This window comes from Mustela nivalis (genome assembly GCF_964662115.1).
Source record: "Mustela nivalis genome assembly, chromosome: 1".
Taxonomy (NCBI): Eukaryota; Metazoa; Chordata; class Mammalia; order Carnivora; family Mustelidae; genus Mustela; species Mustela nivalis.
Window position 1 is genome coordinate 210,157,419 of NC_139020.1, and position 12,314 is coordinate 210,169,732.

The following is a 12,314-nucleotide window of genomic DNA, read 5'->3' on the forward strand; positions in this document are numbered from 1 at the left end:
TGATTGACCCCAGATAATTGAAACCATGGAAAAATGAAGCTGCAGTTGAAGGGGACTACCATACAGACAGGTTTAGTGTCCATGGTCACATCTCCTGGGGAGAGGACAGACCGAATTTGAAACCAAGTCCGACTCACTATAGTGTGGTGGTTGGTAATCATAGTAACCACAGCTCTATGCATGGTCTCTATGAAAGATCAAGTCCTGAGAGTTGCGGGGTGGGCGGGGTAGGGTAGGTTGAGTAGAAGACAGGAGACCTCCTTGAAGAATTGCTGTTTGACTCATATTAAAAAAAGAATGTTTCTTTTGTGTTGGATGGGACTGAACTGATTTTTTTTTCCTTTTCTTTTCCACCTAATCCATGAGATGGCTCCAATCCTGTTACTTTTAACCTCTCAAGTAGAGGCTATCAAGAGCCAATCTAGAGCCTCACCAGGGCCCAAGACCTCAACCCCCGCCACCTACCCTGGCCCACATCCAGACTCAAGAGCCCCATGACCTGCATTTTGACCCAATTGCTGAATTAAACAATTTTTATGCATAACATAGAATTTACCATTTTAACCACTGTTAAGTGTACAAATTAGTGATATTCCCAATGGCATGCCACTCATCACTATCCATTCTCAGGAATTTTTCATTACCCCAAACAGAAACTCTGTTCCCATTGAACACTAACTTCTTATAACCCCTACCCCCAGGCCCTGGTTACCTCTAGTCTACTTTCTTTTTCCACGAATTTGCCTATTTTAAGTGCCCCCTGGAAGTGGAACCATGTGATATTTGTCCTCCTGTGTTTGTTTTATTTCACTTAGTATAATATTTTCACAGTTCATCCGTGATGTAGCAGGTGTCAGAGTTTCCCTCATGTTTATGGCTGACTATTATTCTACTGCATGTATATGCCGTCTTTTGTTTATCCATTCCTCTGCCGATGGGCTCAGGTTGTTTCCACCTTTTGGCTATTGTGAAGGATGCTGTTGTGAACATTTTTTTATTCAAGGATCTGAGTCCCTGTTTTCAGTTCTTTTGGGTTTGTACCTAGGAGCAAAATTGCTAGGTCATATGATAATCCCATATTTAATATTTTGAGGAACAACCAAACTGTCTGCCATAGCAGCTCTACCAGCCTTCCTACCAGCAATGCATGAGGATTCCAATTTCTGCACATCTTTGCCAATATTTATTTTTGCCTGTCTGCCTTCCTTCATTCTTTCTCTTTCTGTAATAGCCTAATAGCTATCCCAATCGATGTGCATGCTTTGCATTTAATAGCATCTGGCTTTGCTCTTTACCTGGCATCTGTCTTTGGTCCTAAGGCAGCTGGCCTATGTGCCTACTCTGAACCCCTGCTTCCCAATATCTGGGTCCTCCATCCCTGTCTGCAGAAGTTGTCTTAGAAGCCAGCCCCGGCCTGACTCAGGCATGGCCTCCTTTTCCCTTCCCCTGCTACAGCAGCGGTTCCTTTCCTGGTGCCGTTCACCCTCAACTTCACCATAACCAACCTGCACTACGAAGAGAGCATGCGGCATCCAGGCTCTTGGAAATTCAACTCCACGGAGAAGATCCTGCAGGGTCTGGTAAGAGCCCCGCCCACCTGTGCCAGCCCCACCCCACGTCACCCCGCCCCGCCCACCGGTGCCAGCCCCGCACCTCACTTCTGCCCCCGCCCATGCCCATATCACTTCCGTCCCATTCACTTCACCAATACCTCAGCTCCCCGTGGCCTCCCGTCAAGACCTGTGACGGAATTTGGCTGTTATGGCTGCAGGTGGCACCTTCCAGGATTGCTCACCCCATCAACATATCCTCTGTGTTGTTATTATCTCAAGGGTTCCTTCTCACTACCTCTCTCCTTTCTCATAGCTCAAACTCCTGTTCAGGAATAGCAGTCTGGGATTCCTCTATTCAGGCTGTAGATTGGCTTCCCTCAGGTGAGTCTCTCTCCCCAAGAACACAGCCCAGCAGGTGTATGGGATCTTCATCTATGGGCTCCCTGATTTCGTCCATACTTGGGACAACTGCCGCCAATGGGTACCACACACCATCATCAACAATAACAACCCCAGCCTCTAGCAATTCCTAAGATCCAAGGCACTGGGCTAGTATCTTCCATTTCACCCCGCCAGCCCTCAGGACAGCCTCGTGGAGCACGAACCAAAGGTGCGACAGGCTCAGAGGGATTGAACCTGCATTTCGGGTTCTGGAGCCCAAGTCCTAGCTCCTAAGCAGCGCTGCCTCCTTTGCCTCACTATGACCCGGCAGCGTGTGGAAATCACCTATCTGGCAACCTCTAAGAGGGAATAATCAAAGAGGGAAGGAAAGCAAGCACACTGTTGCAGAGCGAACGTGGGCTCCTAGATAGCTCAGACTCATGGGAGGTCTGACCTGCCCTGGAATGGCTCAGGCTTGTGGAGGACGCCATCCCTCGGGTGCAGCTGGGGGTGGGGGAGGCGGGTGGTTGACACCGCTCCGTACCTGGCATTCTCACCTCCCACATCTCTCTAGAATCTCTAGGTCTGGCTCTCCTCACACTCCCGTTTGATCACAGGCATCTACCTCCAGCTCTCCTTCCTTCCTGGGGGAAGAGCGGGCTGAAGAGCCTAGTGGCCAAGAGCCTTGGGGAAGCCAGAGTGGAGCTCAAATTCCAGCTCTGCCATTTGCTGAGATCCTGGGCAGGTGTCTGAAACTTGCTGTGCCCCATGACTCTGTGTGTTATGTATATGATATATTAGGCCCATACATAACATATGCACATGAACATATGTGTGTATATATAGAGAAAGATTTGACCCTCGGGTTGTGTGGGTTTGAACGGCATGGGTCCACGTATACATGGATTTTGTTTGGATAAATATAGTGCAGTGCTATGAATGTATTTTCTCTCATGATTCTCTTAACATATTTTGTCTAGCTTACTTTATTGTAAGAAAGCAGTATATAATACTTATACCATAAAATATATGTTAATTGTGTTATCAGTAAGGCTTCTGGTCAACAGCATTCTATTAGTAGTTAAGTTTTGAGGAAGTCAAAAGTTATATAGAGATTTTAAACTGTGTTGCGTGTTGGTACTCCTCACCTCCATATTGTTCAAAAGTTAACTGTATACATACACACACATATACAGAGAGAGAGAGAGAAAAAATAGGTACAATTCTATAGTATATCTTATATCTATACCTTGTGTGTGTGTGTATATATATATAAAATATATACAACTATAATAGTATACATTATAATATAACTATAATAGTATACATTATAGCTATATATTACATATAGCTATATATTACATATAGCTATAATGTATATGCCTATATATAATATATATTATGTATATAGGTATAATAAGTATAATATATAATTATACCTATACTTAATACATAGGTATATATTGTACATATGTTATATATAGACATAATATGTGTAATATGTTATATGTAGGTATAATATCTAATATATATGACATGTATAGGTATAATTCCTAATATATATTATATATTATATAATATACATATTACCTAAGTATAGATAATATGATATACAGGTATAATATATAATTATACCTATACTTTATATATAGGTTTATGTTATATATGTTATATTTGTTACATATAGGTATAATAGGTATATTATGTTAGGTATAATATCTTTTATATATGATATATAGAGATATGAACCCTAATATATATTATCTATTCTATATATTAGGAATAGGTACAAAAGGTATAACATATAATAATAAATAAAACAAAATAAATATGTAACAAATATATGTCATATACTTACATGTTAAATAGACCATTGTATTATGTAATGTCTAATTGTACTGTGTATGATATATAGTGTGATGGGTATAGTGACATCTGTGGGAGTTGAGCAATACAGCCCACAGGGATGCTCTGAGGGTTAGGTTCTGCGATCATGAGTACAAAGTTCTGGGCCAGCTGCGTGCTCAGAATTTAACAAGGGGTGGTTGTTATTATACGAGACATTCTATCCATGGCCCTGAAGTGTGGGAGCACCTTTCTGTCCATATCTCTGAGGAGTGTATGGCTAGGTGGGCATGTAGGTGGGTCAGTGTCCTGTGGCCAGAGCTGGTGCTGAGACATGGACAGGTCACACTTTCAGACAGACCCACCCAAAGGGCCTGTGTGTCTCTCCAGCCATTTAGTCTGTTGAGTGTTTAGAAATGCCCCAGCCCTGCATCCAGACTCAGTGACTTCAGCTTTTTGATCTCACTATTTGAAAACCCCAACTCTCTACAGGAAAATGTCACCAAACCATGCTGCAGTCCCTGTCCTGGGGCCACAACACCCATTGCAGCACCTTGTTGTGCCCGTCAAGACCTGTGACGGAATTTGGCTGTTATGGCTGCAGGTGGCACCTTCCAGGATTGCTCACCCCATCAACATATCCTCTGTGTTCTGCCACACACCAGGGCTTTCAGAGGCTCCTCTTCCAGGCATGCAGGAGGCTGCTGTTTATGGAGGGTGTCTCCCTCGTGGTGGCAGCTTCTGTTAACTAGGGTTTCCCAAGTTTCTGCCTTAGGGGCTGGCAAGGAGAGAGGGGGAAGGACCAATAGAGAGAGAGTTAGACCAACTATGTGATGATTCTTACCCAGGCCTGAGAAGGATGGGGCAGCCACCAGAGTGGATGCCATGTGTATGCATCGCCCCGACCCTGAAGGCCTGGGACTCGACAGAGAGCAGCTGTACTGGGAGCTGAGCCAGCTGACCCATGGCATTGCCCTGCTGGGCCCCTACACCCTGGACAGGAACAGTCTCTATGTCAATGGTGAGCAACCGTGATGTGGTCAGAGTCGCTTCTCCCTCCTTGGGCAGCCTCTGTCCTTTGGCTTGAGAAGGCATTCCCTGTGGGGCCCTTCAGGGCTTGGCCCCGTGCACTCTGTGTGCTAATTCATGGTTTCCTCTTCGTCTTGGACTGACTTCATCCTCAGAGCCTTCCTTCCCAACAGGTGCTGATGAAGAAGATAATAGCACCCCCTGCTAGAACCCCCTCCACTGCTCCAGGGTAGCCCTGCCTCTTGTTTGGTCCTCCACCTCTTCCTTAGCCCGTATCTACAACACCCTCTCCCTCTCCCTACAGGTTTCACCCATCAGAGCTCTGCACCCATCACCAACAGTGAGTATTCAACTATGACCCAGGGCCCCTCAACACACAGGGCAGGCAAAGCATTGATGCCTCCTTATACCTGGTTATGTCACCTCCAGGAGGGACAGAGCTCCTGGGAGGCCATAAGTTATTTACTATCCTCTCTGCCCCAGTTCCAAGGGGAATCTCAGTTCAAGCCCCACATGAAAGCCTAATAAGTAGTCTCTCTTATTGGCATTTCCACCATGTGATTGCCTTTCTCCTTTCACTGATGAGAGCTTTTCCTCAGCTCCAGGGACCTCCACAGTGCACCTGGGAACCTCTGGGACTCCATCTTTTTTTCCCAGCTCCAGCCCCATGGGTAAGTACCAGTCAATGGCACATCTGTTAGAAGAGACCTGAGGAGTGTAAACACATTCGACATTATTCATTCAGGCTGCAAGCTGACCTTGCTCAGGTGAGTCCTTGCAATCCCAGGCCAGGACCACCTCAAGGGCTCCCAGACCCCAGGAGTTCCCTCTGCTTCCTTCCTTCTCTATCCATGTTCTCAGAAGAGGTGGAATTCAGGAAGCACTGGCTCCAGGACCAAGGTCTCTTCTGATTGCAACCACCCCCAACCCCACCAACTGTCCCCAGGTTCTAGGGAGCCCCTCAGCAGGATATGACCCTAGGCTAGTCATCCTTCCAAATTCCCTCCTGCCTCCCTTTGTCCAAAGAGGGCATTTCCTTTAGGTTTTCAGTTCTGTCCCCAGGATTCCTCTCAAGACAAGCATGCCTTTTCCACCTGCTTTAATCCCAAATCCCAAATCTTTAATGACTCTCAGATTATGTCCAGGACAAATATATGACATTTGTACCATCACTCCCTAACCCCTCATCCATGACAGACATCACTAAATGGTAATAGCCTCCATTCTTTCTGAGTTCAAAGCAGCTTGAGAATCCTACCAATGAAGTTCCCTAGGCAGTTGCTACCAATTCAGTTGAAGTTGCCAAGGGATTGTGGAACAGAACTCAAGGAAACTAGGTTCCTTGATGGGTGGAAGGCTCTCTGGTTTTCCGGAAGGCATTCATGAGTTGGGAGACTCTGCTCAAGCTCAGCTGGGTCATGACTCAAGCTCAGCTTGGTCAAGCCTGTTCACATCTCCTCCTGACCAGTGTTCAGGAAAAGTCAGAAGTGAGTTTGGCCTGCAAAGGAAGTGTACATTCACAGCTCTTCTGGGCATTCACTGAGGGATCAAACACTCGAAGAAGAGGAGGGTCGCAGGTGGCAGAGAGAGTCTGTGGACGACCTGGTAGAGAATTCCTCCCAGGTCTCGGTGGAATTTTCTGGACTTTGTCTACTGGGTCTGCAATTTGAGGGTGCTCTCTAAATGCAGCTAACATAAATAGATTCATAGACACCCAAGGAACCCCATAGTTTTGCCACTCCCTTCCTTCCCCCATCCTTACAACTCCATACGTTCTCTTCCTGTCGTTGTGCAGGTTACACCCATCAGGTCCTGACTTCCACCCCCAGCAGTAAGTAGTAATTTGGGCCCTAGCATTGCTCTGCCTTGGGGGCCATCTCTCCTGCTCGCAATACCTACCCCATGTCCCCAGGGACACAAGGAGCCTGGAAAGCTCCAGGGTTTCCCCCATCTTCACTCCCAGGATCAGAAAAGACAAGCCTGGCACAGGCCTGAGGAGAGTCTCATGGACCCACAATGGGCCCTATGTCATTGGAAAGGTCCTCCCTCCTGCCACATTTGCCTCACTGTGTGTGTGTGTGTGTGTGTGTGTGTGTGTGTGTGTGTGTGTTTTCACCAGCCTCTACCATATCCCCAGCAACCTCAGTGACCCCCATCCCTGCCCCCACAGGTAGGAGCTTCCTCTCTGTGATTCCTCTCTTGCAAAGGTCTCCTGCACTTGGCCAGTGGGAGGTATCACATGGAGTACCATGCCCATTCATTCATTCATTCATTCTTTCACTCAAGAAGCATTCATTTAGCCCTTACTAGGTGAAGAGCCCTGATAAGGCAGCAGTGAACAGAATAGAAAGGACGCTAGTCTTTGATGGGTTTCCAGCAAGAAAGAGAATAAAGACTTGAGTTACAATCAGCATGATTGTGGGGTGAGTTCTGCAGGTGTGGCGGGGGGGTCCTCTCTCTTGAGTACTTGCTTTTCATTTCCAAGAAAGAAGGGAGCAGAGTGAGCTACATGTGTACCTGAAAATGCCCTCTTACAAGTCCCTGTTAGAGACTCCGATTGGGCAGACTCTGACTGAGCCAAGGGATAACTTCCCATTCTTGGCATCTCAGTGGCCCAAGGTAGATTTTGATATCACCTCCTGACCCTACTGAGGGTCCTGGATGACCCATCATTACTAATGATGTCTTACTTGAGCCTCTAGTTACTCAGCAGTGAAGGCCTCTTGAAGGTGTTTTGACCACTGACCACTCAGGCCAGAGTGAACAGGTCACTGTGTGGACCCGCCCTTAGTGCTTGGGTGGGTGGGTTAGGAGCACAGACTCTGTGACCACAACACCCAGGTTTAAACTGTGCTCTGCCCTTTATAGATTGTGTGACTGCAGGCAGATTCTTTAACCATCCCTGGGCTCAGTATTTACATCTGTGAAATGGGGATAAGAATACTATCTCCCTCTGAAGGGTTTACCTCAAGGCTTAAATGGGTTAAAATTTAAGTGAAGCACTTAAAACAGGGCCTGGCCCAAACAAATACAAGCAATGTATTTCTTCAAATAAATCTTTAAAAATCAGTAAATAATTGGATCTCACAGAAATAATTTGAGTTAAAAAAAAAAAAAAACCTCAGGAACAGGGGATATCTGTCAAGAACTTTAGCCAACTGCTAAGGCTGCATAAGGCTGTGTAAGGCTGCATTTACCTCCATTGTGTAATTTTCCACACTCATCCCCAGAATCCCTCACGTAATGCTAATGTCTGGGATCTCCTTCCTATGGAAACTGCCCATCTGGGAGGAAACCCCTCGCCGGTGCTTGAAGAGACAGATGTGGGCTGACCCACACTTGGCCTCTCTGGTGTCTTCCTCCTGCTCCCACTGCAGCCACTGGTCTTGCCCCGGTGCCGTTTACTCTCAACTTCACCATCACTAACCTGCAGCACCAGGAAGGTATGAGTCACCCTGGTTCCTGGAGGTTCAACAGCACCCAGAGAAACCTGCAGCGACTGGTGAGTGTCCCGCCCACAGCACTCCTGCCTTGTCCACTGAAGCACCACCTCCCGGCTCTCTGCCATGACCACAGAGACCCCACCTACCTCACCTGTGCTGCCTCATTCAGGCCCCACCCACTGGCACCAGCCCCACCCATCTCATGTCTACCCTGCTCTCCACCCCTCAGACTTTCTACTTACTTCCCTCTCCTTCACAGCTTGGACCCTTGTTCAAGAACACCAGTGTGGGCCCCCTCTACTCAGGCTGCAGGCTGACCTTGCTCAGGTGAGTCCTTGCAATCCGAGGCCAGGGTCACCTCAAGGGCTCCCAGACCCCAAGAGTTCCCTCTGCTTCCTTCCTTCTCTATCCATGTTCTCAGAAGAGGTGGAATTCAGGAAGCACTGGCTCCAGGACCAAGGCCTCTTTGATTGCAACCTCCCCCAACCCCACCAACTGTCCCCATGTTCTAGGGAGCCCCTCAGCAGGATATGACCCTAGGCTAGTCATCCTTGAAAACTCCCTCCTGCCTCCCTTTGACCAAAGAGGGCATTTCCTTTAGGTTTTCAGTTCTGAGCCCAGGATTCCTCTCAAGACAAGCATGCCTTTTCCACCTGCTTTAATCCCAAATTCCAGCTCTTCACCTGTCTCAAGTAGGAGCTCTCCTGTCCCCCAGCTTGCAGGTTTCAGACCTGCAATTTAATAAAAATCCTCCTACCCCCTGACTGTGTGCACAGCCCCAGGCTGGCCAGAGGTGGGTGCCAGCCTTCTCACTTGCCTTGGCCCCCTCCTGTCCTGCCCCAGATGTCCCAGGCACCCTGCATGGGGACTCCATCTATTGTTACCCCTACCCACCCACCCCCCCAGGCCCGAGAAGGATGGGGCGGCCACTGGAGTGGATGCCATCTGCACCTATCGCCCTGACCCCGTGGGCCCTGGGCTGGACAGAGAGCGGCTGTACCAGGAGCTGAGCCAGCTGACCCGCGGCATCACCAGGCTGGGTCCCTACACCCTGGACCCGGACAGTCTCTACATCAATGGTAGGGATCGCCACCTGTGTCCACCTTTCAACAGTCCCCACATCCTCCCCTCCATTCCTCCATCTCACTCACTACTCGCCCTCCTCACCCTTTCTCCCTCTACCTGTGCAGGTTACACCCGCCAGACCCAGGCCACCACCCCCAGCGGTGAGTGTCCAGAGGCTTCCGAAGTCTCCACAACCCTGTGGTTCCCTCTGCAACCCTAGAATGGAAGCGGCCAGGAGCCAGTTGCCTGCCCTCCGCACCCCTGCTCCACCCCCAGGCTCGGGTGAACAGGGACCTCTGCCCAAGAAATTGCCTGGCATGACCACCCCCTCGCTGGTATCCCCAGGGTGAGGGATCCCCACCCCCAAGCTCTTGGGTTTTTTTCTCTCCAGCTTCTATGGTGGCCACAGTTTCTGCAGGGGTACCAGCCTCCTTCTCCAGTCCCACAGGTAGGCATTCTCTCCTCTGAAGAGGCTCCCAACTACTCCTGCTGGGCCCTAATCCCAGGACATGGGAGGAGAAGTAGAATGGGTGGCATCTCTTGGGGGAGCCCAAGGCCAACTCTTGAGAATCTGCTGGGCGCTACCCAGGTCCTGGAGATTTCTTCAACACCAGTCCCACTCCCAGCACTGGGGGTCCTGAGCCATTCTCTGTAACCTGTCTGAAACCTATAGGTGACCCCTGACTTCCCAATCATCCTGCAAGCCATGGAAAGTAGAGTACAGATTGGTTCACTGATAATAGATTTGTCCAGTGGCCAGTTTGCCAAAGCCAACTCAGTAAAGGATCGATTCTTCTTCAGTGTCCCCAGTTAACTGATTTACCAACCGCTTGTTTTAAGGAAGAGTCTCTGTGAATATATTCAATAGATACAACTTTATTCTTCTTATAACATCTTTATGACTTTGTTCCTTATGAATATACATCATCTCCCTGACCAGAGTCAATGCATATAATCGTTTCATTTTAGTGGCATTTTAAGGAATGTTTTAAATTTAATTTTATTTTTCAGTGTTCTAAGATTCATTATTTATCTGTCAAAGTCTAGGGACCATGGGGTCATTTCCATTTTTCATGAATATTTTGTGTGTGTTTGTCCCCACCCCCACCCCTTTTTATTATGAAAACTGTCAAAAGTAGCAGAAACTTTGAAAAAATAGTACGAGGAACATCCATCTGTCCACCACAGTGGTTGACCTTATGTCTTTCTTGCTTCTTGTACATAGTTCTGTTATGATACGGCATGGATGTCCCCAAACTATGCTATGCAAAATCACACACTGGAGAAAAGCACAGGGCTGAGGCTGGGGCTCAACACCCCAAAACCTTGTCAGTGACATAAAAAAAAAAAAAAAAACAGACCTCTAATAAAACAGCACAGTTTTACTTATGTTAAATGGTTAAGAAATACAACATAAAATTACTGCAGTCAATATAGCGCTTTTCCCAGAAAGAGACCTGACATTTGTTGTAGAAGTAGTAGTCATATCAGCAAACAGATTGAAGCTGGTGAGTAATTGTGAAGTTCAGGAGGGTTGCCCGAAATCCTACAGAAACTGGGAACCCAAGGTGGGTAAGGGTAACCCCCCTAACATCTCAGGAGTGTGATTAAGCCGGTAGAGGGTTGAGCTGTGTATGTGCATTTTGTGTATGCCCAGAGAGCTAGGTTCAGCTGGGTTCTGGGTTTAACTGGTGTTCCTTTTGTGTGTCCTGCAGACAAAATTACACATGCCCAAACGGGGAATTTACATAATGCTCACTTTGTTCCCTAATGTCTCAGTGACCCTGAAGAATTACATTTTCAAAACAAGCATTATGGCAGAACTGAGTATAGAAAGCGGTAGACATAATTGTTTTCCTGAACCATAGGAAACTTGCAAATATCACGATGCTTCACTATTAAGGATTTCAGCAAGAACTGTCACAAAATCAGGACATTGCCCAATGTAACTGTAGTAGTATTACCATGCTTCAAAAAATAAGAATAATTTGGTGTCATCTAGCATGCAGTTGGTATTCACATTTTCCCCAATGTCTCCCTTGTATAGGTGGCTTTTTTCAAACCAGGATTTAGTCAAGCTTTCCATATTGATTAGGTGATTGTCTTTTTAGTGTCTAAATTTAGAATAATGCCACTTACCACCCTGTTTTTATTAGGACATTGATTTTTAAAGATGACAGAACAGAAGCCGGTTTTGCCTGCTTACTTTAAATATACTTTTGAGTAATAATATTGTTTTTTTATTTCTACTTTTATTTTATTTTAATTCAACTAATTAACCTATAGTGTATTATTAGTTTCCGAGGTAAAATTCAGTGACTCCTCTTACATGCAACACCCAGTGCCCACTAAGTCCTGTGCTCTCCTTAATGCCCGTCGCCCAGTGACCCCATCTCCCCACCCTCTTCCCCACTTCCCCTCCAGCAACCCTCAGTTTGTTTCCTAGAGTTAAGAGTCTCTTATGGTTTGTCTCCCTCTCTGATTTTGTCTTGTATAAGAATATTCTTGAGGGGCGCCTGGGTGGCTCAGTGGGTTAAAGCCTCTGCCTTCCGCTCAGGTCATGATCTCAGGGTCCTGGGATGGAGTCCCACATCAGGCTCTCTGCTCAGCAGGGAGCCTGCTTCCTCCTCTCTCTCTGCCTGCCTCTCTGCCTACTCGTGATCTCTCTCTATCAAATAAATAAATCTTTTTTTAAAAAAAAGAATATTCTTAAAAGGAATTATTCACAAAGTAACTCCTATTAAATGAATACATTGGGAGAAAACTTGTTAGTGGGCAGGCAAATTGTTCCTGAGGCAAATTTTCAAATTCGGCATTGAAGACTAAACCGGTCTGGGGAGGGGGGGTCTTCAAAGAGGCCCTGGTAGGTGGGAGAAACTGGTCAAGCCAAGATACTCTTGTGGTCCTGAGCTATGGGGTTTCTCACCTATTCTTCCAGTCCAACCCCAAGTAGGGGTTTTGAGGGATTTCGGGGGCCGGGGGCGGATCCCTACTCAAA

General features: G+C 47.1%; 1 protein-coding gene across 1 annotated transcript in view; it reads left to right on the forward strand.

Moving 5' to 3' along the window:
- The window catches only part of LOC309864010 (mucin-16-like), a 110,380-nt gene that overhangs the window by 62,960 nt on the left and 35,106 nt on the right, over window positions 1-12,314 (forward strand). The window contains exons 24-35 of the mRNA XM_082729326.1: window positions 1,456-1,580; window positions 1,867-1,934; window positions 4,628-4,800; window positions 5,113-5,148; window positions 5,408-5,479; window positions 6,604-6,639; window positions 6,928-6,978; window positions 8,186-8,310; window positions 8,511-8,578; window positions 9,158-9,330; window positions 9,442-9,477; window positions 9,708-9,764. Of these exons, the coding sequence (XP_082585452.1) occupies window positions 1,456-1,580; window positions 1,867-1,934; window positions 4,628-4,800; window positions 5,113-5,148; window positions 5,408-5,479; window positions 6,604-6,639; window positions 6,928-6,978; window positions 8,186-8,310; window positions 8,511-8,578; window positions 9,158-9,330; window positions 9,442-9,477; window positions 9,708-9,764 (1,020 nt within the window). The remainder of the gene's footprint in view (window positions 1-1,455; window positions 1,581-1,866; window positions 1,935-4,627; window positions 4,801-5,112; window positions 5,149-5,407; window positions 5,480-6,603; window positions 6,640-6,927; window positions 6,979-8,185; window positions 8,311-8,510; window positions 8,579-9,157; window positions 9,331-9,441; window positions 9,478-9,707; window positions 9,765-12,314) is intronic.